The 27,566-nt window shown below is 36.2% G+C and overlaps 1 protein-coding gene across 5 annotated transcripts in view; it reads left to right on the top strand.

The window, feature by feature from the left end:
• The window catches only part of INPP4B (inositol polyphosphate-4-phosphatase type II B), a 487,644-nt gene that overhangs the window by 330,368 nt on the left and 129,710 nt on the right, over positions 1 to 27,566 (top strand). For all 5 annotated transcript variants that reach the window (XM_060012086.1, XM_060012084.1, XM_060012085.1 and 2 more), the window contains 2 exons: positions 5,479 to 5,587; positions 23,158 to 23,335. In XM_060012086.1, coding sequence (XP_059868069.1) covers positions 5,479 to 5,587; positions 23,158 to 23,335 — 287 coding nt within the window. The remainder of the gene's footprint in view (positions 1 to 5,478; positions 5,588 to 23,157; positions 23,336 to 27,566) is intronic.

Below are 27,566 nucleotides of genomic sequence, written 5' to 3'. Positions count from 1 at the left end.
ATAATTATAAAAATGATAATTTACTGAAAAGATTGGGAAAGAAAGGACCTGGCCTATGTAAACTTTGGAAAGGACTAGATATTGTAATGCTAAATTAAAAAACACTACAAACACTGTACATTCGTTAGTAATTCTTTTTTCTTACAGAGGTAGGGTTAACAATTCTGAAGCTGTTTTATTTTTCACTAGGATTGACCATATATTTAAATATGTGGATAGGGAGAGTCAAGTTTCTCAATGTCAGGGAGAGAAGGTAGAAATAAGGAAGGAAGGCTAGAAGGAATCTTGTGAGGCTGAATTGAAGTCAGAGGTAACAGCATTGACTCATGGTTTTTGTTGTTGTTGTTAGTACAGTATAGATAGAGCAGTGGCTAGATGGATAAATATAGATGTGTGTGCACAAGTTAGTACACATACATATATTTTCTAGCTCTAGCTACTGAAAGGGATTGAAAGCAGTAGCAATGAGTGTAATTGCTCATAGTAATTGATTTCTGAACACCATTCTCCAATAAAAAGAACTAGGGTTCCTTGGAAAGCTGGTTGATTCCAAGGCTGCGGCAGGGAAAATATGAGTCTGGAGTATCTTGTGGCTCTAGAAAGTAAGGAAGTGTCCAAAAAAACAAAAAGCAAAATAAAATAAAATAAGACAAAACAAAAAACAGAAGGGGCAAAAAAAGTGATACAGGAGCCATTCCAAAGGGGCTCCCAGTGGACAAAGCTGGAACAATTTAAACATAAAGCTAGGGTTGGATTATGAATCAAAGAACAAAATACTCATATTGATGTTAATAAATAACTGAATAAACACATGAAGGAAGAAGAAGGGTCATCTATTCCTTCCAGAAGAATTCCAATGAATAAATTTGGCAAGAATGAGGGAAATGGAAAATTACCATTTGAACAGTAGTAATTGCCACAGGCAAGGTTCATCAGTGTATGCTAAAAGTAATGGGTACCAGTTTAAACAGAAACAGGAGACTTGCATAATCTTAAAGTATGTCCCTTCAAATACCCAGTAGCTCTACAGTGAAGAATCAACTCTAGGCAGTGGCCGATATCACCTTGACCAATGAATCGCAGTTAACATCAAGTAATACAGATTAACTTAACATACTTTCTGATACCATGCACTGACCATTTTAGATACCTCATATAAGTGCAGTCATGCAGTATTTGTCTTTCTGTACCTGGCTTATTTCTCTTAGCATAATATCCTCAAGGTTTATATATGCTGTCACATATTGCAGAATTTCCTTCCTTTTTAAGGCTGAATAGTATTCCATTGTGTGTATACAGCACATTTCCTTTATTCATTTACCTGTTGATGGACATTTAGGCTGTTTCCATGTCTTGGCTATTATAATTAGTGCTGCAATGAACACAGGAGTGCTAATATCTCTTCAAGATCTTGATTTCAATTCTTTTGTATAAACACCCAGAAGTGGGGCTGCTGGATCATATAATAGTTGTATTTTTAATTTTTTGAGGAACCTCCATACTGTTTTCCATAGCAGCTGCATCATTTTGCATCCCACAAGCAACAGTGTGCAAGGGTTCTAATTTCTCCACATCATGGCCAACACTTGTCTTTTTTTTTTTTGATAAGAGCTATTTTATAAATGTGAGGTGATATGTCACTGTGGTTTTGATTTGTGTTTTCCTGATGATTAATGACATTTACCATTTTTTCATTTACCTTTCGCCATTTTTATGTCTTCTTGGCAAAATGTCTATTCAAGTCATTAGCCCATTTTATAAGCAGGTTATTAATTTTTTTTACTATTGAGTTGTAGGAGTTCCTTACATATTTTGGAAATTAATCTCATCAGATATATGATTCGAAAATATTTTCTCCTAATTCTGTGTATTTCCATTTCACTCTACTGATTGTTTCCTTGGCCATGCAGAAGCTTTTTAGTTTGATATTGTCCCACTTGTTTATTTCTGTTTTCATTGCTTGTGCTTTCTGTGTCATTTCTATGAAATCATTGTTAAGAGCAATTTCATGAAACCTTTTCCCTATGTTTTTTCCCTAGGACTTTCACAGCTTTACATCTTATGTTTAAATCTTCAATCCTTTTTGAGTTGATTCTTTTGTGCTTGCTATAAGGGTCTAATTTCATTCTTTTGCATGTGATAATCATAAGCTCTCTGTTATTCTACAGAATGTGATTCATGAATGGATATATATTCATTCCCATACCCTGGAGAATATATATACATATATTCCAGATTCTAATATATGTGTTTCTGGATAGTGTATCTAAAATTTTTATTCTTCAGCTAAGAATAGTAATTCCATGTATGATCTGAGGACAAACATGACAAACTGAATTTTCCCTCAAAATATTAGTTTATCTATTCGTTGACATTTATTGAGCACTTAAAACATGCATGATGCTGAGACATTTGAATGTTCTTCTATTTATATCTGAAAGATATGTGGAGGGGTATAAGTCTCAAAGCCTGTGTTTTGGGCAGAGTGATTGAATGGCCACCCATATAGAGAAGCAATCCACTGCATTGTGAATGCATAGAGGCTAGGACTGAAGAGGCAGTAGGAATCTTGACAAGACATGAGGAAGATCAAAATTAAGGTAAAGGGCTTCCCTGGTGGCGCAGTGGTTGAGAGTCCACCTGCCGATGCAGGGGACACCGGTTCGTGCCCTGGTCCGGGAAGATCCCACATGCCACGGAGTGGCTGGGCCCGTGAGCCATGGCCGCTGAGCCTGCACGTCTGGAGCCTGTGCTCTGCAACGAGAGAGGCCACAACAGTGAGAGGCCCGCATACTGCAAAAAAAAAAAAAAATTAAGGTAAAGATGTTTAACATGTATAAGAGAGAATAAAATTTTGGTAGCAGAGTTGTTAGAACTGATCAGATATAATGCTGAGGGAAAGAGAGAAATTGGAAATGATCGTCAGGTCTTGAAGACTTTACTGGAAGACTTAAAGGAATAAAGTGTCTACATGGGTCACAGGGAACCGGAGAAGAAGAGCAGGAAAAGTCAGCACAATAGAATATTATCCAGCCTTAAAAAAGAATGAAATAATGCCATTTGCAGCAATATAGACAGACCTAGAGATTATCATACTAAGTGAACTAAGCCAGACAGAGAAATACAAATGGTTTTGCAAATTTTGCATAATCAAGTCATTTTAATCTCCATCAATTAAGACTGCTTTCTCCACTCAGATTTCCACTTCCCTCATCCTTCCCCTCTTGCTGGGTGGCGTTGGAGAGGCTACAAGTTTTTTTGGATCCAGTGAAAGTCCATAGACAACTTTTTTTGAAAATTGAGTTAGGAATGCATTTAATTTGGGCTTGGTGGGACATGTGGATACAGTTTATAGTCACTTTGGTATATTGTTGGTATTGCTGGTCACCCAGGTTTTAGCAGAAATGCAATGTATTTCATTACAACATCATGTTGATTTTTTTTTTGTATTTAGTTTAGATTAACACAGGAACTGATCTTATTCAGAAGACTGAGCCTCAGAATCACTTTCCTTTTCAGACTGAAAAGTTTATTTTTAGGGAGAAATAAGCAAAAGTTAAAATATCAGCTTTCTTTGCTTAATTGGCAGGATTACTTCCTACAGGGAAAATAATCATAGACAATACTTACTGAATGCTAACCTCTTTTTACTACTTTGCACTCCATTTTCTAGCTGAGGAGCTGAGACATAGAAAGGGTTAGTTTTCCCAATGCTGCACAACTTATACATGGCAGAGCTGGGATCCGGAGCCAGGGTCTCAGGGTCCAGTCAATAACTTAAATCACTGGTTCTCCATCCCTGGGTTAGAAGTTAGAAGGCCCTGGGTATAATGTCTTTGGGACTTCAGACAAAGCAGGTAACTTCTCAAGATCCTCAGGTTTCTCAGATAAATGCAGGTAGACAAGTCTTTAGTTGGCCCCTTTTGGGGGATCTCATGACTGTTCAAAAAAGCTGTGACCCCTTTCCATGAAGTAGAACAGATGCACCAATACAATTCACCATCCATCCCTGGGCATCTTAAAACCCTCTTCTTAGCCCTAGGCTAAAATCCCCTGGACTAGAAATCTGAAAATTTCACACTAGTCTAATGTGTTGCTATTTTAGGAAAAGATGACTTCTAGTTGATTAGTGACTTTTTAAAAGGACAAGAGCTCACCACTCCAACAATCCATTAAGTGATTGTTCAGTATCTTTACTAACCATTTGGATTGGGTTGTATTTCTGTTTTTTTGTGACCTTGAGTTCTCTGAGTGCAGCTGAAGTCTTTTCAATTTAAGACATATTTTATTAAAAAAAAGAAAGAAGGGCTTCCCTGGTGGCGCAGTGGTTGAGGGTCCGCCTGCCGATGCGGGGGACGTGGGTTCGTGCCCCGGTCTGGGAGGATCCCACGTGCCGCGGGGCGGCTGGGCCCGTGAGCCATGGCCGCTGAGCCTGTGCGTCCGGAGCCTGCGCGTCCGGAGCCTGTGCTCCGCAGCGGTGAGGCCCGCGTACCGCAAAAAAAAAAAAAAAAAGAAAGCTATTTCAGGTGCATTTGGATTGAACCACTGTGAAGAAGTTATGGTGTTTACTTGAAGCTAATAAAATAATTTATGTTTTCCCTGTAAATGAGATCAGAAAAACAGCCAAGGTGTCAATACGAAAATCAATTTGAAAAGGATCTACTATGAAATTAGGTTTCTCAAATAAAATGTAGTTTAACAAGAGGACATTCACTTTTTCTTCTTTCTTATGGGGGTACTTTTCATTAGAATGTAAAAATGATGGCATGTCTTGAAGTGGTAAATTTAATATGTATCAAACTTGATGGCTTCGAAGATCAAAGGATTGAGTTTCAATTTAAATGTATGGATTTTTTATTTAAAAAAAACAAAGTATTTCACTGGAAAATAGATCAAGAGACATTTTGTGTATTCTTTCTATGTCACCTAAGGAAATTGCAAAATTCAATTGCGTGCATTCAAAATTGTGTAAGATTTAGTATATACAGGCAGGAAACTACTATGTATAGATTTTTAAAATGCACTATTACTGTTCTGCCCTTGAGTCAAAATGCATTAATATTTTGGTTCTTTTCTCGGCAACTTTTGGTTGAAAGATTGTTCATTATTGTTGAATTTCAATATGATTGCAAATTAAATGATGCAAAACTCAATAAAGTAAAATACACAAAAGACCAATTAACATGTTACCTCAGTAAGTATATAGAATGAGATAACATACTGTTCTACACAGTACCATATAATTAAGATGTAGTCACAAATCAAGGAAATATTATAACTTCTTTAGGTGCACAGGTGGCTTTTAGAAAGATTGATTAGCTCCTCTTTGCCCCCTTGAGATGTGAGTTCATTTTTATTCCTGAAAAATCAAACAGAATAATTTCTCAAACTTCCCACAGTGTGTAGGCTTCAATGCAAACAGCATGTTGGAGATAAATGTTTGCAAAGTGTTCATCTCCTTGTCCATTCCTGTTCCAGATGCTCTCTACGATGTCATCACTGTGGGAGCCCCAGCTGCACATTTTCAGGGATTTAAGAATGGTGGTCTTCGGAAACTACTCCATAGATTTGAAACGGAAAGAAGAAAGTAAGTGATGACAGGATGCATTAATGATATTTACCTTCTCTTTGGGGAAGTTCGTATACCAGGTTAGGATAAAGAAGCTTAGTCCATCACAATGAATAGTTCTTGACACCTCCAGCCTATTTAGGAAGAAAGCATTAAAAATAAGTTAGAATTGTGTAACTGATATACTGTTATATAAACGTATAAACTAGCAATGCATATATATATATATATTTATGTCTTTCTTGTTTTAAAGAAATTGTCTATGTGCTGATACAATATTATTAACTCAGCTACCTCCTTATTAAGATTTCTCTAGTTTTTTGTGTTTAGTTTTGGTTTTCTGGTGGGCAGGGTATATAGTTCTATGAGGTTGTATCACAGGTGTAGATTAGAGTAAGCATCGCCATAATCATCATAAATAACTGTCCCATTACCACATAGAAACTCCCTCAGGTTATCCTTTAATCATCACATCCTTCCCCCAGACCCTTTGGCTGCAGAAAGTGGTTCGTTTGCCTTATTATTTCAACAGGGGGTGGACGTCAGAGTTCCAGCTAGGGACTCTGAGGGGAGAGGCACCTTCTTTGTAATTCATGGAGGTTGGAAATCAGTTCAGTGACAGACCGCATGGGGAAAGGGATGCCGTCCCTTTACTGAAATGAGAATAAGAGTGGAATACAGGCTCAACCTTGGCTGCACTTTAGAATCACCTTTGGAGCTTTAAAATATTTTATCTATGCCAGGATATCACCCCAGACATATAAAGTCAGTTCTGGGAATGGAGCCCAGGCACTGGTAAGTTTTAAAAGCTTCCCAGGTGAGACTGATGTGTGGCCAGAGTTGAGAACCACTGATACAGCTGTAAGTGAATAATGCTGGGAGAAGACAGGTGAAGGGTGTGGAGACTAGAAACAGGAATAGTGACACAGATGAGTTAAACTTGAAAAATGTATAGAACATCAATTAGTATCTATCAGGAGGAAAGAAAATCTACATTAAGGAATATTTGTTGCAATACAGAAGAAAAGCATTACATCTTGTTTATTGGAAATTTTTCTTTAAAGAATCCCCAACTCATTAAATTGTTACAAAATGGAACCAAAGATGGGGATAAAGCTGTAAGAGTTTTGATTTGGGAAAACTTGGGCCTGAGTAATCATGGATGAATAAAACCGAGCATATTATAGAGTTTTTCATGCTTTAGACATGAGACTTTTCTAGGAGAACCAAAACCCTAATTACTCATACATTATTTGGGGGTTTTTTTGTTTGTTTTTTAAATTTTTTTAAGCTTTTTTTGTTGTAGTAAAATATATGTAACATATAAATTTACCATTTTAATCATTTAAAAATTTTTTATTGGAGTATAGTTGATTTACAATGTTGTATTAGTTTCAGGTGTACAGCAAAGTGATTCAGTTTTACACATATATATATAAATATATATACGTTTTCCCATGTATTCACTTGTTCATCAAACACTTATGTGTTTCTGGATTTGGTGATTTACCTAGGCACTATTTGAAAGCTTGTGGACTCCTCCCTCAAAGTATGAATCAATTCTTTACTTCCAGTATTTCGTAAAAGAAAGGGAAAATCTACCACAACAACACATACTTTGCGGGCTTTGATCATTTGTTATTTCAGCAGGAACCTCAGATTAAGCCAGAACTTTCACTGAGTAAGATTATGACCTGACAGCACAGCCCTTTCACTGAGATAGAGAGGCACCTCATGAAAACCAAGAGTCTTTGTAAAGAAGAAAAGCCAATGAGGGGCAGTGTTCACTCCTGGAGAATATTAATTCCTTATGATCTACCTGTTCATTAGGGACAAACTCAGAGCTGACTCCCTGCAAGAGATCCTAATGTCAAATGCCTGCCTTGAGTATCTACCATGGTTTTCCCTCCATACCTCCCACCCACTCTATCTGGTCCCATAATCAAGATTGACTACCCCAAAATTTCAAATGGAAAAGAGAAAAAAATCATTTGGAAAAATCATAAGGAAAACAAACTAAAATTTACCAGTAGAAGTGTTATAGGTTGTCCTTGAGCTTACAACACTTGAGTCGTACTAGAATTTGGGGGAATTTTCCGAAGGAAAGTAAAGCAATACGAAGAGTTAAACAAACCAGCCTTACGTTTTATGAGATCAAGGGTTATACAGTCACAATGGTTATACAATTTCTAAGGAAAATTTTCCTTATTATTGTAAGGAGAAATATGAATAGAAGTTTCCCAATTCTCTATTATAAATAGGAAGTTTCTTGAGTAAAAGGAGAAATACCGCATCAGGGAAGGAAGTTCTCTGTAGCCTATAGTGTAGCAAGAATCCAATAAAACAGAAATGGGAGAACTGGATGCAAAATCATACCACTACCTCTGAAATATATTCATCAGACAGTATCACTAACCACTGCTTAATTGGGGGGGGCGGGGTTTAAAACATAAATTAACATTTTTCATTAGTGGTATAAAGCTGAGATATCTAAGCAAAATGGTCAGAGTTTTCCAACTCTTCTTTTTATGTACTTTCTCCAGTAAACATATGAGCAGACTAGGCAGCAGTTACAAGTATATTTGTTTTCAAACCCTTCACTTTCATGCTTAAGACAAAGATTTTCATTTCTTTTATGAAAGGGAATGAGTGATTCAAATGTATTCATTGAAAGCAATAAGACTGCATCCATGATTTGATTTTTGAGAGCCAATTTTTCCCCCTGTTTGGAGGTCTTTCCATGTCTCTACCTTGATCACTGGGTTTTTCTCAGAAATTTATCTTGTCACTCACTGGTAGAGCAGTTTAGAATCTGAACTCATAACTCTGTATAAATCCATGTCTCATGTCATATATCTTTTAAACAGAAATATTTTTTATCTTTTAGTGATATATATTTTTAATATATTGCTTTCTATTGACAGTTTTCAAATTTTGTAAATATGTTTATTGGCAAATGTAGAAAAGTCAAAAGTAGGAGGTTAAAATCACCCATAATCTCCTTCCTCAACAAGACAGTTACTGGGATCATATTGGTACAGTCTCTTCCAGTTTGTTTTTCCACATGTAATCTACATCTTATGTTTTTTTTCTATTATAAATTTAAAAATTCAAAATGGCTTAAAATGACTAATTCTTCAAAGTATATAAATTGAGTGCTCTCCATTTAAAAATCCTTATGTGTTTTTGGTTTTTGGAAGTCATGCCCAATGCAACAAAGCTACTATATTTAATAATCAGTCTTACAAGTTATAGCTAAAACTCATCTCCTGTTCACTTTCAAATACTTTTTTCCTTTTTGGAAAAAACACTTTATAGCACAAAAAAATATAGACATTTTAAAAGTATAATAAAATCATACAGACGCTGTAGAAATAAGAAGTGTGAATAAAAGCCCTGTTCGTTCCTTTTTTTTTCTTTTGAACTGTGTCCAGTAGTTGACAACATATCATTTCCAAGGAGATAGCAATTTAATTTTTGTGTTGATTATAACTTGATTCATTGGAGGTATATTTTCTTCTTCCGGTGAGTCAGTTTCTCCTTGGCCACTCTTAGATTTCAGCTCGGTTCATGTTTGAGCAAATACAACACTAGGTCTGCCAAAACTGTGTACCAGGTTTTTCTCATCAATGTGCACTTTTCTCTGTGCACAACTACAAATTTTCAAGAATAGGTGGGTTTTAGCTCTTACAACATCTATAGCGTGGAGTCAGGAGAGAATAAAATACGTCAATTAAATAGCCCTGCTGAGTCTTGGACATACTTTACAAACTAAATGATGACACTTGCAAAGCATTAAACTAAATGTAATATAAGGGAATGAAAGGATTCTCGCTAAGTTGCATATGATCCTAAATGAATTTGTAATGCAGAACTTCTCCTGCTTCATTCTCTTTTTAACTATACAAAAAACCAATGTTTGCTTCTAGCACACGAATTCAAAGAATAAAGAAGCACATAAAGTGAAAAGTCTGCCTTTTCCATTCTCCTTCCCCAGAGTAAACCAATCTGAACAGCTTAATGCATTTCCCTATGCAGTTTTTTCTAGCTATCCAACTCTGAGTTTTCAGTGATCAGGACTCTTTGTCGACACAGACTCAGGTCATGGGAATGTCATGTTCTTGACTTTCCTATAATTCAGTTTACTTTTTCTGGCGTCCATTCTGGGGCAAGGCAGAAACTCTCATCTCAGATAATTCATAGATTCTACACCTTGTATGGATTTGAATCCTGGTTTGGGCACTTACTGGCATTGTGACATTAGCCAAATTACCTCACCCCTCTGTACCGTAGTTTCCTCACTCGTGACACAGAAATAATATTGCTTTACCTCATAGGATTGTTCTGAAGATTTTATTACTTCATATACACCAAACATTTATAATGGTACCTGGCACATAATGAGGGCTTAATAGATATTAGCTATTATTTATATAAAATATGTAAACAAGTATTTTTTTACTCAAAAAAATGTTCTGACAACCTTTAATTTCAATACATTTAGATCTCATTTTTTTTCTAAAAGCCAAGTAGGGTTTTATTGATTGAATGTAGCAGAATTATCTAACCAATACAATATTGATGGGCATTTAGTTAATTCCTAGTATTTGTTATAACTGTGTGTTTGCAAGGTAAACCCTTATTCTTCTGTTTTTGCAAATTTGTGTTTCTTTTTGATAAAATTCCTAAAAGTGGAATTTCTTAGTTGAAGTGGTTACACTTTAGAGATGCTGTCATACTGCCTTCCAAAAAAGTTCTATTAATGTGCATAATATGCCTAATTGCCCACTTATTCTTTTTAAAATTTTTTTATTGAAGTATAGCTGATTTACAGTGTTTCAGGTATACAGCAAAGTGATTCAATTATACATATATATGCATATATATGTATATATAGACATATATATTCTTTCTCAGATTCTTTTCCATTATAGGTTATTACAAGATATTGAATATAGTTCCCTGTGCTATACAGGAAGTCCTGTGCCCACATATTCTTAAGTACTAGGCTTCGTACACCATCTCTGTGCTAAGCCCAGGCATGGTTCTTAAGATTCAGACATGTAGTTACCACCATTTAGTAGACAGCTCCACGTTGATGGTATCATCCAAACACCTCAAAGTCGACACATTCAGTCATCTCTCATCCCCTTATCCTCAAACTTCTCTTGGGGATTGTTTTTCTTAATTAAGACACCACATCCATCTAGATGTTCAACTTTGAAGCTTGAAAATCCTTGACTACTTTTCTTCCCTTGCTTCCACTTCCCAGAAAAAAAAAAATCAGTTCCATCACTTCTACCTTCTTATATCTCAGGAATTCGTTCATTTCAATAATTAATTTGGTTTAGGATAATCCTAACCCGTAGAATCACTATTTTTTAAACATCCTACTGCCAAATCTCTTAATCAGTCTTCATCCTCCAGGCTGGCTCTCATCTCATCCGTTTTCCTCATCTTGGTTGGAATAATATCTCTTAAGAGGCAAATACAATCTTGTGATTTCATCATGTTAAACAGTTCATAGCTGCCTCTTGCCTGGAGAATAAAAGCACAAGGTGCATAAGATATTCATGTGTCATCTGACCCTGACTTTTTCTCCAGCTTCATCTTTCTCCACTCACACCATCATCTTCTCCTCTCATTCCACCCTCCACGGTGAACCAGACCGAAGTTCTTCAGTTTCAGGTCTGCTTTGAAGTTTTTTTTTTTTCCTGAAGTCTTCTCCGACTCCTTGGCCAGGCCACATCTGCTTTTCGCCTCCCACGTACAAACATACCTCATTGCCTCTCTTCGCCTCTAGACTGTGTACTCTGGGGGCATGGACTGTGTCTGTAACTAACTGTGTCAGGAACTAACTTGATAAGTGTTCCTTGAATGACTAAGTATATGAAGAAGTAAATAAAAGAAGTGAAAGCATTGTCTGTCAGAGGAGTAAGAGGATGAACAAATTGGTCTGCCTAAAGAGATCACTGTGTTGTAACTAGGTGACAGAAACATAGGGGCATTTGCGGAAAATGTCTTGTAGGCTTTCAGACAGCCATTTGTCAGCTATTAGAATGTTTGTGTTTGCTTGCACCTCACTAGGAAGTGAAAATATTCTTTTATGTGTTCTGAAAGAGGAAAGCTGATGATTTTTATAAAAACAGCCAACCTAAAATCCGGTTCAATATTAGTAATGCAGTGGTGACTTTAACGTTTAAAAGTTGGCAACATTCTTCCAATCACCTACCCAAAAGCTTGTGAAGCAAAGTATAATCTGAAGCAAGAAGCGCTGTGTCAAGTGTAACAGTTCAAACTGCTTAAAAATTGAATCTTTCGGGCTTCCCTGGTGGCGCAGTGGTTGAGAGTCCGTCTGCCGACGCAGGGCACACGGGTTCGTGCCCCGTTCCGGGAAGATCCCACGTGCTGCGGAGCGGCTGGGCCCGTGAGCCATGGCCGCTGAACCTGCACGTCCGGAGCCTGTGCTCCGCAATGGGAGAGGCCACAACAGTGAGAGGCCCGCGTACCGCAAAAAAAAAAAAAAAAAGTTGAATCTTTCCTTTCAAGAAAATGACTTTAATTGTAAATGAAAACAAGTTTGCTAAATGATCCTAGAAATTAGAGTGATAATAAATTCGGTAAAGAGAACATTGTCTGGAAATGATAAAACACATAATCTTAACTGTGTGATGTCAGAAAACCACTGAGCTTTTACCCTTTAGTTTCCTTATCTGCACTGTGGATGTGGCTGATTTCTGTTGAAATCATTAGATTGTTAGAAAGAATGGTTACAATCTTGAGATTTTTGAGGAAAGACATATTAAGTGTATCATCACTCTCAGGAAGATAATTTGGATAATTTGACTTTACAATTAAATGTTTTAATTTCACACAATTATTAAGATATGACTTCTGGTTTTAGCTCAGAAGAAAAAGTTAATCAATAGGAATATTAGGAGTTAAAAATGTGGAATCTATAGCGAACTATAGAAACATTGTTTTCTGCTTAAAAAACTAAATATGAAAAGAATATATGGTTTGAGGACTTATTTTCTGTAAATCAGGAGTTGCATTTCTTCTTCACTATAAACTAAAAAGATATTTGGAATCGTGACATAGTTATGTCATCTTAACTAGTATGCTTTTAATCCAAGGAAGACCTTGTGTACTCAGATTAAATGATGAGTAATTTTCAGCATGTTCTTTAAAGCTCTCTATGAGCTTAGATATTTAATATCCATCATTCTAGAGGCAGCAAACAGCAGAAAGGATAGTCATCTACAAATATACTGCCAGAAAATTTTAAAAGTGCTTTATTTTCCAGAGCTTTAGAAACTAACTCTAGAGTATCTCATTCTTTGCAAGATTATAGTGAAAGTACTAACTTAAAAAAATGTACACATGGGATTTACGTCATGGGAAAATCACACAATCAGCTTGTGTGACGTGAGAAAAAATAGTGTCATTGCAGAATCTTTATTAGATGGGACCTTGCCTAAGCTATTCCAACGTCTTCTTCCCTGTCAAGAGGCTTGCGTAAGTAAGTAGTTATTGCAGTGCTTCTGCTGAAGAAAGGTGGGTTGGCTTAGGGTGGTTTAAGCACAGATGTAGAGAAGGGGATCAGTTACAGAGATATTTTAAAGGACTTGGCAATTGTTTGGACTTTGTGTGTCTGTTTGGAGTAGGAGGTAAAAATCCAGGACTGTCTAGGAAGACTCCCAGGCTTCTGTGCAGCACACCTGGGCAGGGTGGTACCATTCACTGCACCTTGGCTTGGGAACTCCAGCAACATGGAGCGGCCGGGAGAAAGAGAGAGAGGCAGAGAGACAGAGGCAGAGAGACAGACAGAGAGAATGAGAGAGAGAGAGAGAGAGAAGGCTTAAAGGATGGGAACCAAATCTGAAGGACCCTTGTTTGCTGTGTCAAGTCCTGGCTTCTCATCCTATAGGCTAGGTTAGGCTAAGAGGACTCATTGACAGGTTCTTATCTGGGTATTAACATGATCAGAGGCGCATTTTGAGTTACTATGTGGAGAGAACTAAGGGCACACAATTAGGCTATTATAATAGTGCTGGTGAGAGGAGATGGGTGAGTAAGGAGTTGAAGAAGATTTAAGGAAATTTTTACAGGATTTAAATCCAATTGGATGAGGACTCGAGGGACTGAGCAGGGTTGAAGGACTCAGGTTTCTGGTTAATATAACTGGGTAAATGGAAAATTCACGAGGAAAGGGAATACAGGAAATACACCATGTGTTTACCATGTTTACTTAATAAGATCAGTTGTCTATATTCAATATGAAAAGAAGTTTGGGGAAACAAGAAAGTTATTTGAGTCTGCCTTTTTTTGCATTAAAGAATCGTTTAGATCTTAGAACTTACAGGGAATCTCAGATTACAAATTCCCCTATTTATTTTACCAATGAGAATAATGAGTTTCAGAGACTGAATCGCCCATACAGCTAATAACAGAGCTGGAAAATCAGACTTCGGTGCCCAGTCTCAAGGTCTTCTATATGCATTCATCCTCATACATTCAATAGATTTTCAACACGAAATGTGTATGCTGTTAATGAATGAATGATGTTAGTTTACGGATAACCTTTCTAAGAATTGATTTTTGCTACCCACCAGATAGAAATTTTTTTAAAGTTGATGTATTTGACCCTTTCTGGGCCTTTATGAGAATATAATTTTCAAAGTAAATTACTTTATCTGTACTACAAAAAAGAATGAATGAATTGATGTGGTAATTTTCAGTCAGATCAGTTACTATTTTAATCTGCTAAAGAAAATAGTAAAATATTTTTAAGACTTTGGCCTTATTCTCTATCTACAGCTTTCCTAAATACACCCCAGGAAAACCACTTATTTAGGAATTATATATAATAAAAATAATTTTTAAAAAAGAAAATATTTCAGATATTCAGAGATTCTATTCATAATGGTAAAATTTTAGAAACATCTTGAATGAATGATTAAGCAAGCTTATTCTGCATCACTGAAGTGGAACACTATGTAGTCATTTAAATTAGTATGTGGATTATGAGGTATCTAGAGGTGTATATAAAAAGGTACTTGTAATAAAACAAGCAATTATGGGGCTTCCCTGGTGGCGCAGTGGTTGAGAGTCCGCCTGCCGATGCAGGGGACGCGGGTTCGTGCCCCGGTCCGGGAAGATCCCACATGCCGCGGAGCGGCTGGGCCCGTGAGCCATGGCCGCTGAGCCTGCACGTCCGGAGCCTGTGCTCCGCGACGGGAGAGGCTGCAACAGTGAGAGGCCCGCGTACCGCAAAAAAAAAAAAAAAGAAAAAGAAATTATGTATACACAGAGGACAGGTATTGGTGAACGTTTTGGAAAGGATAACAAGTTAACTTAGAGTGGTAGAGATAGATACAGAGTTCTATTTCCTTTAGGACTTTCCTTTTTGTTTTCTATCTCTCCTAGTTGTAGAATAAGAGAAATGTCTTTGTAAAACCCTTTTGCCCCTTCTACTTCCAGCAAATATGGAAAACTAGGTATCATGAAAAAAAATCTCCAACAACAAAATGCCTAGGAAATTTGGATGCAATGTGACATCCTTTTACATTGCTCTTAAATGAAGGTCTGAGCTCTTGGGAATGTAAAGAGCTATAGTACTGAGTGGTTAGTAAACAAACCCTGAAACTATGGCTACCTGGGCGATTTTTGCATATATTAACAATATAGAGCCTTAGATTCGCAAGGACTTGTGGGAAGCAGCTATTTATCCCCCTTTTTCTTCTTCTCTGCTACCAGCCCTGGCTGTAGCATTTAGAGGACAAGTGTCATCACACTCATCCCGTGATTATCTTGCTGGTTAACTCCAGCCTTTTGCTTTTCTCAGTGCATTGACTGAACAGCAGTCGTTAAATATTTGTTGCAAGCAATTCATGGTGAGATGATTTTCAAATTCTTTCTTATGTCTAATCTGTGTTATAAAATGGAATCATACATCTTCTCTAATGAGCTTTGTTTTAATTAGAAGATGAGAACTTCTTCAATTATATTTTGTTTTAATATTTATATGCTGTACCTACCATTATTTTACTAAATAAAAGATGTTTCCTGTGTTAGTTATGGGATTGTAATTTTTTCAAATCTCAAATGGATCTATACCATGTTCATAAAATAGTAAAACACAATTAAGAGTTCAAACTGTGTATTAATAAAGACCTACATTTGAATCCTGGTTCTACCATTTATAGTAGTTGTATGTTCTAGATCAAGTTACTTAACCTACTGAGTCTTCAATTTCTAAATCTATATAAGGGAATAATATTTGTTGTTCAGAGAGTTGTTCTCATGACTAAATAAAATAATCACTGAAAAGAAATTAGCATAATTCTAGGCCCATATTATAGATCCAATAATTATTAGCTATTAAAATGAGAGAGAGAAAGAGAGAGAGAGAGATACTTGGATTATTAATGTAAATTCTACATTAATAATCCAAGTATTATAATATATTATTGGCTTTATAATAAATTATTGGCTTTATAATAATAATTTATAATAAATTATTGGCTTTATAATAAATTATTGGCTTTTTTAGAGACCCTCCATAAAAAATATCAGATTTAACAGGGAAAAAATGAAATGGGTCCTAAATATACCTTCTGTTTCCCTGTATTCTTATCCCAGAATCATGATTATCAGAATCATAATCACCAGCACTACAATATCATATGCTGGGAACACTTACTTGTTTCCTGCAGCTTTATTGAGGTATAATTGACAAATAAAAGTTTTATATATTCAAGGTGTATAACTTGATGTTTTGATATATGTATACATTATGAAATAAACATCACAATCAAGGTAATCAGCCTATCCATCATCTCACATAGTTACCATTAATACCTCACTGTTAGTCACCAGACTGTACATTAGATCTCCAGAATATATACATCTTGGGTAAATGAAACTTTGTACCTCTTGACCAATATCTGCCCATTTCCCACACCCCCAGACCCTGGGAACCAGCATTCTACTCTCTACTTGTGTAGAATAATGTGCAATTGACCTATTTTTTTAAGTGTATGGTTCAGTGAATGTTAGTTAATTTATAGAGTTATGTGATCCTCATCACACGCCAATTTTAGGACATTTCCATCACCTCTAAAAATATCCCTCAGGCCCATTTGCAGTCAGGGGAACATCTACCTTGCAGTGTATTTGGGAATGGTTTCTATTCTTAGACCTTATCTTACTCTGTACTTTAATTAGATGTATGAATGAATGAAGTCCAGGATGGAGTTGAGAAATTTTTTGGATGGAAGGGAATCAGGGGACCTGGTTTGGGTGTTACTCCATCACATCTGCACAGAGAAGTGAGCCTGAAAATACCAGAAGCCAAACTAGGCAGAAATAGATCTACCAGACTCTTGGAAGTTGGCAGAGGAAATCAGGGCAAGTGAAACCAAGGATAAATGGGAATAGGCCATGGAAGGAAGTGAAAACTAATTGGACTTTGTCATATAATAGTGTCTGGGAACCTTTTGTTAGAGCAAGAATAGGACGAAGGAAAGGATTTTATATATATATATATATATATATATATATATATATATATATATATATATATTAGTTCTAGTGGTCAAAAAATCGCAAGTAAGAACTTTCAAGCTGAAAAGTGGGGTGATCATAGGAGGCAGTGTGACCAGAGCCAATAGGGAAATTTCCTTTGAGGGCAAGTTGAGCCGAAATGAAATGAATTTTAGGTTTTTCCCCTTTAATTAGCATTACCTGTCACAGAGCTAATAAACAAGAGAGTCAAGCTTTGTTCAAAATGCTGATTCTAAAATTTCCAAGAAACCAATATTTTTAGAAAGAGTAGTTTCTGAGACAAACATCAATTTAAGTTTAGATTAATTAAGTAATTAATTAACTCAGTTTATACAAGTGAAATCTATAGGAGGTAAACAAAACAAATACTGGTTTCCTTTAAGTTTTTTTTCCTAAGCAGAGCTGTATGTTTTTTTTACCTTCTACAGTTTCATGAAGCACATTGTTAAACCCTGTGAAGCCAGAAGGGTATATTCAAGTGCACTAAGCTGTAAATTTTCATTTATTATCCACATGGTTTTCTTCTCAGAACCGAAAGCACATCTGTGCCTCCCTCTGGATTCAAGAAATCGTTTTTTTCACAAGTAGTGCTTGAGTAGAGGAAAAAAAATAGAAGTGGAAATAGTCCTTAGATTTTTCTCTGGAGATTTAGTTCTGCTATGGAGTGAGGCACATCACTCCATAGCACTTTTTTCCTGAGCTCATCAACCCTAATCTGCCCATGCCCCATCTCCCTTTCTTTTCCTTCCCTTTCCCCTCCTTCCTCCCCATCATCTCTCATCTGTATTTTTCCATGACTCCATTTGCCAAAATAGTAGCTTGGTTGAGCAAATGGGTTAAGGAGTGGCCTGGGAGAAGGAAGGCACAGATAAATGGTGGAGCAAGTCCTTGGATTTGGGGTGTGGGCAGGGGACTAAGAAAGAACTGCTTTATTTCTCTCTCCTTGCCTGCTTCCCACCCACATCCAGCTAAGCACATGTCAAGGATTTCAATGTCTCAGAGTATGGACGGAGGTGGGAGACCAGTTTGAGGCTACTGTAATAATCCTGGCAGTAGATGATGGTGGCTTGCACCAGCATGGTTGCAGTGAGTGTGGAAATACGTGGTTGGATTCTGCATATGTTTGGAAAAAAAAGGCAGAATTTTCTGAAAAATTGGGCAAAAATTAGGAGAGGAAGAGAAGAGATATTGGCCACATCAGATGAACTTGGTGTGAACTATGATGGGGAAGAGGGTAGAAGGAGCTGGTTGTAGAGAATGGGGAGCAGATCAGGAGCTCAGTTTGGAACATGATAAGTTGCAACTGTCAAGAGGAGAGCTTTTGCTTTTAATGGAGTTCAGGGAAAAGTCTAGGCTGGAGATGAAGAAATTCGAAAATCATTAGCATAACTGAGGTTTTTAAACCACAAGATTAAATGAGAGTACTTAGGAAGGACATGTAGATAAAAGAAAGGAACACTAGAGGAGACATAAGGAGGACCAGCAAGAAGTGACTGAGGTGGGATATACACACAAGAACATATATCATTGTTTTAATCATATTTCGGTTATCAATTAGAGTTTGTGAATATGAATATTATTTCACTATGTGAAATATCTCAAAAATGATACCTCTAGTAGTAACAATATGCACATGAGCATATGAGTATGGCTATGTGTATATGCTAATTAACTGGATATTAAATAATTTAAATAAATATATATTAAAGTGTATATATTGACATACATACATATATACTTTCATTCACTGTTTCATCAATATAAAAATATTATGACAATAATTTCAATTTTTATTATCTGTGATTTGCTATATTATTTATCTCCTATAAAATATTCTTTGTCCAAGCAAATATTTTGTCTTTCTTCTGCTTTTGCCGGATTGATAGTTGATTCAAGTGTTTGGGTTCAGTTTAAATTTCAGACCACTATAAAACAGAGTTTAGCAATATTCTTTTTATCTCAATAATTAAATTATACTCATAACTTTCTATTTAAGAAGCTCTAACTGTTCAAATATATGACATGTTTAAAGAGTAAGGCACTGAATATATAGATGAAATGTATGTATACTTAAAATTATTTTGTGGGTGGTGGGTTTTTTTTTCCATACCATACTGTTTCATCCTGGACACCAACATTGGCTCTTATTGTGGAAAATGAATCTTTCAGCCTCTGTAGGTAAGATGCTCATCGTGAAAAGGCTTAACCAGGAGAACCAATGCCTGCTACGTAACTCTTCTCAAATAGAAACTGACTCAGGAACAGGGGGCCAGGAGTTATGGTTCGGTCCCATGATGGTGACTGAAGAATGTATTGGGGAAGGAGAAGAAGAGGGTGGAGATTATATTGGGAGGGAAAAGATGAAAGGATGATGGAGGCAACACTGGTAACGAGAAGTGAACCAAAGCATTTTGTGCTGAATGTAAAGATGAAGTACAACAGAAACAGACTCATAGACCTAGAGAACAGACTTGTAGTTGCCAAGGCAGAAGTGGGGTGGGGGAGGGATGGAGTGGGAGTTTGGGGTTAACAGATGCAAACTAGTATATATAGAATGGGTAAAAAACAAGGTCCTACTGTATAGCACAGGAACTATTTTCAATATCCTGTAATAAACCATAATGGAAAAGAGTATGAAAAAGAATATACATATGTGTAATGAATCACTTTGCTGTACAGCGGAAATTAACACAACATTGTAGATCAACTGTACTTCAATTTAAATAAATAAATAGATGACTAATAATGCACAGAATTGTAAAAAAAAAAAAAAAAGATGGAGTGCAAAAGTAGCCTTATAGAAGGCATTATGAAAATGAGAATGAGTTAAGGATAAGAAACTTAGAATAAGGAACTTTTATCGGAGTCAGTGTGTAGTGTGATCAGAGGTGTAGAGGGCAACTCACAGTCAAAACAGTGCAGAGGGTATTTCTAAAAGTGCTCAGCTGTCCTCCTGCATCAGGATTTCCTGAGATGCTTGTTACGAAGACTACAACCTACTACAGCAGAATCTCTCGGTGTCGCCAGGGCACCTGCAGTCTTTATTAAAAATACCCAGGCCCTGACCTCATCCCCGAGTGAATCTTACGCCTATTAAAATTTGAGCACCACTGAACTAGGGTGTAAGGAAAGAAGATGTAAGAAATAAATCTTGGCAGTGTATTTCCTCCAATGGAGAGGAGACTCAGGGAATTTGCAGAGTAGGAAATATGTATAGAGGAGTCAAAAAGAGGGCATAGGAGTAAACAGGTGAGAGGCCAGGAATGACACACTCAGAAAGAGGACAGATCTGTGGAGAGAAGGAGGGAGAACCACACTGGCCTTGAGAGCTCTAGCTTTCCCAGAGCTAAGCCATGGGAGGCCTATCCATCCCCATATGATGAAACCAGAAAGCAAATTATAAGAACAGAAGAGCAGATCAGTGAAAAGGGACCACAGAGCAGCCCTCACAGGCTGCTTTCTCTGTCTAGTCCTTAGTAAGTCCTATTCTCAGCTGTAAAAACTGCTGGGTATTAAATATCATCCCCACCCTGGTGACACATCAATATCTTTATTCATTTATTTTGTATTGAAGTATAATTGATTTACAATGTTGTGTTAGTTTCAGGTGTACAGCAAAGTGATTCAGTTACACACACACACACACACACACACACACATATATATTTTGTTCATATTCTTTTCCCTTGTAGGTTATTACAAAATACTGAGTATAGTTCCCTGTGCTATACAGTAGGTCCTTGTTGATTATCTCTTTTGTATATAGTAGTGTGTATGTGTCAGTATCTTTAGATAATCATTTTCTTTGCGGAAATAACATGGAGTTGTTTGATTTACTAAAGACTGCAGTGGATTGAATTTTGTATCCAGTCTGAGTACAGATGATTAGGGGGACATCCCAGTTCATGATTTTTGTTAAAGGCTTCAGCACAGTCCCACAGATCAGATGAGCCAGGAAGAGACAGCGATAATTGGCCTGGACTATTGTTTTCCTTCTCCTCCTCGCCATTGTTACTTGTCATCTGCTTCAGTTTGCATTAAAATAAGTGGTATGTTTTATTTGTAAGCTCCTGCTTCTGAAATTTAAAAAAATCTACAAGTACAGAATTGAGTGAGTTCTCATCAGTGTCACAGGATAGCAATGTGTTTCTTAGCTTTTAGACACTTGTATCCCTCATTCATCAACTTCTTGTCCTATCTCCTGAATAGTCCAAGCACCAAGGTCGTTTTTAAAAATAATTGTGAAAAAATAAATTAAATAATAGAAATATTTATTATATTGTCTTCCTGAAGAAACCGATACTTTGCCCTGAAAATCATTAGTGTCAAGGCAAGGGGAGAGTGCTTTCTAGATGTTAATGTGTCTTATTGGATGCTAATATTTCAAAATAAGAAATGGAATTATGGGAATGTTAATAATTTAGCTGGTAAACGTAAAGAAAATATTCAGTAAATACTCATCACAGGTTGCAAGGTGAAACCCAGCAAAGGGCTTATGTGCCCACGGTTCAGAAAGCCAAACTCTGAGAGCAAAGTGAAGATTTATTGCAGGTCACCAAGCAAGGGAGGGGGAGGCAAGCCTCAGGTCCACTCCAACTTGGTCTTTGAGTTGGAGATTTTTTTTTTAAAGGGTAAAAAAAGGGGGTCGGGATTAATCATCCTCTTGTGATAGTCCTTAATCCTTAATCGTAGTCTGGGGAGTCAGGATAACTGGTTTATGATTCTCAGACCAGGTGGCCATGGCTTGGGGTCCTGTTAGCTCATCCTGCCCTGGAGAAACAACCTGAGTTTGTAAGTTAATGATGATATTGACAACAGCAGTTTTAGTCGTCTGACTGGTCAACGAGCACAAGACTGAGGTCAGAGGAGACAAGAAAGGGAATAAAGTTTTGGGTAGAGACATTAATCATAAATTATAATTGATTAATAATTAATCATAATTAATCATAAACAAAGTTCTCGGTAAGGAAACTTTGTTTTGGGGGGACTTGGTTTCAAAGATGCTATGAAAAAAGCGTTGATGATTGGATATAAAGAGATATGACCAAGTGTTGCACCCACTGTGTAAATGCACCATCCATGGCCACTCTCTTCTTTTTCTTTGGCTGATGTTTTGCTGTTTCACTTCTTTCCCTGCTGGAATGCCTCCTTTGTTTTTCCTAATAAAACTGGCCAAAGACTCCTTCATTCCACGGAATTCTTACATCCGTAACATGCTTGACCAACTCCTAAATGATGACTATAAAAGTCAGTCATTCTTTCATTTGTAATCAATTTTAGGTATTTTTACAAGTCAAATGAGAAACCACAAGGGGAACAAAAAAGGTGATGAAAAAGATAGCATAAGGGAATTTTTATGCCGTCATGTCTCTTTTCTATCCAATAAAATTCTCCATATGCCCACTTGGCATTAATTTATATTCTCCCCATTTCTCAGCTATTAAAATCTATGCCCCCTGCCCTAAGTATCATGGGGAAAAATATACACAGTAATTATTAAATGCTTGCTCTGTGTCAGGCATTTCACATGAATGATAACCAATCTTACCCACCTCTTAGAACTGTTTGCATAATTATTCCCACTTTCCTGATGAGGAAGGTAAAGGCCGCCCAAGATCACCCAGCTAGTAAGTGGTAGAGCCAGGATCTATATTCATATTGGCCTAAATATAAAGGCTCATACTTTTCTCTCTGTACTGTGTGACCTCAAGTTCACTAATAATTTTTAATAATATTAATACTAATTTGTTTTGAATACTAATACTTGACATATGTAATCATGAAGAATCTTCCTAGTGACTGAGTGAGGACTGGATTTATTTCAACTAGTCTTACAAAATATCTTGGTCATTTGACTTTAAACACTCTTCGGATATCATAAAAATCTCTTAGAATAGCTCTTATCTGTTCAATAGGAAGTAATGCTATTTGGAGTTCTGTTTATCATTCGCCATCTGGTACTAAGTGCTGAAAAGTCTTTCCGCTCGTTGTGTAACTTGCCTTTATCTTTGTTGTTGCAGTACTGGATACCAGTTTATTTACTATTCACCTGAAAACACAGCCAAAGCAAAAGAAGTTCTCAGCAACATCAATCAACTACAACCTCTTATAGCAACCCATGCAGACCTACTGCTTAATTCTGCAAGCCAGCATTCTCCAGACAGCTTGAAGAATTCTTTAAAGATGCTTTCAGAAAAAGTAAGACCCAAATCGTCACTGCAGTGGGGAAAATGAAATACCCAAATCCCCGTTGGTACTGCTTTCTGTATACATTGCCTTTCATAACATCTGGAAATGTAAAATAGACTAGGTTAAAAAGTAAGCTTCAAAGTATTGCCACAGGATCAAAATGAATTGGCCTCATTCTCTTTTCAAATTTTACTGAACGTTAATTTTTTTTTCCTAGTAGGAAACAAAACCTATTACTGGTTGAGGTATATTTTCTCTTTTCCTTGACATCTTTCATTCTCTTTGGTTCCTGGTTGTATTAAATGAATTAAATTAGATTTTGAAAATTATTTTCTCTGGTGATCCCCTAACTTTGATGCACATGAAGCTATACCTTTGAGTCAGAATGTCACTTCATTTGAGAGCAGAACTTTGATGGGGATTCTTATCAGTGACATGGGTAATTCCTCTGCCTCAGTTTACTTTCTGTAACATTATCAACTGGGAGAAGGTTCTAAAAATTTCTGAAGTATTAGTTATTGTTTGAAATATAGTAGGACCTAGGTCTTAATTTTTCCAAAGGTGACTTACATTTGTATATGTAAAGAGGAATGGTAGTCTGGCGTGGGGTAAACACTCAGCATCAATTTCCATAATGAATTAAGGCATCTGAATGATATGGAGAACCAAGATAGCAAAAGTCAAATTGCAGCTTGAATAGAAATGCAAAGTCAAGTATCCTGGAGTCCAATTCCAGTACACTCATTCGTAACCTCCGCATTCTGAGGACATCTTGAAACTTACTATGAGATACTTCCAATGAATATGCCCTTGAAGAAACTGACCAGACAATTTTTACGGTAACATTTTAGAATAAGATAACAGTGTAGTTCTTTGAGTCCCTGAAGAACAGATTCATAGAAACCTGAATACTATATCTGTATATATTTTTGACTTAGATACGTTAATTTATAATAATAATAATACCTTGCCCTTATTTAACATTTTAAAGTCTACATTTTCACGTATTTTTCTCATAGGATATAACCAGGATATATTTTTAGAAAAAATTAGCTAATATGTATTCAGAAAGGTCAAGTGAATTGTCTAATAAATTAAAAAGTGAAAAATCAAACCCAAGACTTCAGTTCAAAATGCAACCTTCCTTCCATGCCAGAACAGGTAGCCCCATCAAGAAAAGGGAGGAGAAAATTGACCCAAATTTTACAACTACCTATGTTGTCAAATATTTTGCTAGTGACTTCAGTGACTTAGGTTATTTCATTTAACCTTCAAACTGTGGGTCCATGTTATCTCCATTTCACAAAGCAAAAGACTGAAGCTCAGAGAAGTTTAAAAAATGTGCAAGGTCATGCAACTAAAGTCAAACCCAGGATTCAAACAAAACTAGGGCTCAGACCCAGGTCTGGTTGACTCCAGAATGGAAACCCTTTCTGGTATCCTCCATGCAATATATGTTTTGATATTTCCTTTTTTAAAAATTAAAAAAAAATTGTTAGACAAACTTCTCAACAATACTTAACTATTCTAATAGTCAATGAATATGTTTAATAGTCAATGAATATGTTATGGCTAAGAAAAAGGAAAAACAAGAGGAGGGTGTTGCATACAGTAAAATAACAGAATTTCTTTTTGGTTCATTTCTTTTTTGGATTTGTAGGTGAGGTGAGGTTTCCCTGGGTTCACCTAAACAGAAAATTCTAGCAAATAGAGCATCACTGTGGTGATTTCAGAGCAGTATTTATATTCTTCCTGTGCATTGGACAGGGATTTGTCATTTCACACATCCTTCACATCTTGCTGCAGTGATTTGGGAGTGTGGCAGGGCATGTATTTTCTCCTCCTTTAATTCAGCATTGCTCCAACTTTTTTCCCTATGTTTTTTTTTGTTTGTTTGTTACTGAGTAGACAAGCTTCGTCTACTAAGAAATCTGTCAACACTTGAAATCACGAGGATTTTTTAAAGTTAAATTTGCAAGCCATGCATTTCTTTAAGAATTCATGCCCAGAATTTCAAAGAAGTATCTAAGTTAACAGAGTTTTGCCTAGTGTATGAAGACAGTTACTAGCTCGTGGTTTAAAATAAACTATGATCTATGAATCTAGCATAAAAGATAAATCATTTTAGTGGCATCTTAAATTTTAGCTTAATTTAATATTATCAAGATTTAACTTAAAAACATTTCATGTTTAAGACTAGGGACTTGCACACTGTGGATTAGAGAATAGGTCTTTTCTTCATTGATAGTCCCCTTGTTTCTTTTAATGAATCTGAACTGACATGTTTGGAAAATAAGTTCTTGAGTTGTTTTCTTAGGAACTCATCCATAGGACATAACTGAAATTTCACAATAAAATTTACTATAAATTTTTCATATCCTAATGTGCACAACCTCAATTAAGTTCTATTTTTTTTAAAAAATAGTTCTTAAAAAAAGAATCTTGTGAAGGATAACTGGATTTGTTTGCTGCATATGTTTATGAAAATATTAAAGAATTATTTAATGTTATGATGTAGGTTTATAGCAAAAGACAAACTCCGACTTTACATAACTAATCCCAACAGAGAAAACAAAGCATAAGCCAAATTTTTAACATAAGATATGAAAGGTTAATAATAGAGTGGGATAAAAAATGCATTTTCCTTTTTTCTAGATAAAATTATACAATATTGTGACAAAAAAAAAAGGAGAGAGAGAGAGAGAGAGAAAGAGAAAAGTAACGTAAAGAAATTCAAAATGAAAATGTAAGGACACAAATGTAGGCATGTATCTCATTACTCAGATATATGTGTGACATTAGTTTCAAATGCCCATCATAGTCTCCACTCCATAGAGATTGATAGGCCTTGTTTAGAAAGTAATTATTATTATGCTCATCACAAAGCAGTATTGAGCACCTAATTGTGTGTGGTATTGTACTCAATGCTGTATGACAAATACTACACAGTATTAATTTTACAGTCTAAGAAATTAAAAGCATGGACTATTTCACAACACGGCAATTGTGAAATGGTAAACAACAACAAAAAAGGATTTGGTCACAAATATTAGAGGCTTTGCTCACAATATATTTGAGAAAACACAACACCTTCCAATTCCTAGTATCTTTTCAACCTTAACATAGTATACCAAAGCATTCTGCTGTATTCAAAGAAAGAAACAAGCATTCCATTCTAAAACTTAACTCAGGATTTTCTTAAGAAATGTTCCATTTTCCTTAATAACAACGCCAGAAAGTCAGTATGCTAAGAAGTTGAAGATATATATTATATACAGAACATTGATTATGTTGATTACTTAGGTACTGAGAAGGAATTTCTTATTGTTTATTCACTTCCACTACTCTCTCTCAATACCAAATTGAGTAGAAGAATTCAGTGAGTTTTCGTTTGTTTTTTATAGCTGGTGAAAGTATATGTCTATATATACACACATACATACATACTAAATTCTAAGGGAACTTGAAAGTAACTAGTGTTAATGAAGGTGAAATTTCAGGATTAGAACTTATGTTTCTTCTTTTCATAGTCTCCCTCATATGGTAAATATTTAATTGGTGAAATAAGTACTGTTATAGAAAAACAAAACTGTGTTTATTAGAATATTAAAAACAAGGAAAATAAAGGTAAGAAAGTAAAATAATATTAAGAATGATACTTATACATAAAATACATGGAATTAGAACCTCTTTTTTTGGCCATGGTAGGGTAATATGGGTCCTCTCAAATGACAAAAAGACAGCTAGACAAAATGTATAAAGTCATGGTTTTTAGGCATTGGAAAACAGGCAGCATAGGAAGATGACAAACTATGTGACCTTATAATTGCCTAGTTTCTTCCTGGAGGCAGTTTCCAAGCTGCAGCACAAGGAGGGAGAAGCCAAACAGCAACTTCTCAAGTTGAGGAGACAGAAAGTGGAGTTCAGGAAAAGCCAAGATGGCTAAAATTTGCAGAGCAGAGTACCAAAAAGGAAGGAGCTGCATACAGAAAGAGCCTTGGACATCTGTAAATGGGTGCTTTAAAATCTTTACCTGAGTACTGATTTGCATACGCATGTGAATAAACTATCAAAATCCAGGGAAATAAGCACGAGAAATAAGCATACAAAAGAAGTCCTGGTGGTCATACAGGACTCGGAATGGTTTATCTCCTGACCAGCAGAGTGAGAAGACTTTGTCACACATAGAGCACTGCATAGAGCCCTCAGAAGGGCATGGCCCTAGTAGTGGGGCTAACTT

The sequence above is a fragment of the Delphinus delphis genome, chromosome 5 (assembly GCF_949987515.2).
Source record: "Delphinus delphis chromosome 5, mDelDel1.2, whole genome shotgun sequence".
In the NCBI taxonomy this organism is placed as follows: Eukaryota; Metazoa; Chordata; class Mammalia; order Artiodactyla; family Delphinidae; genus Delphinus; species Delphinus delphis.
This window is presented reverse-complemented; position numbering and strand designations above follow the sequence as displayed.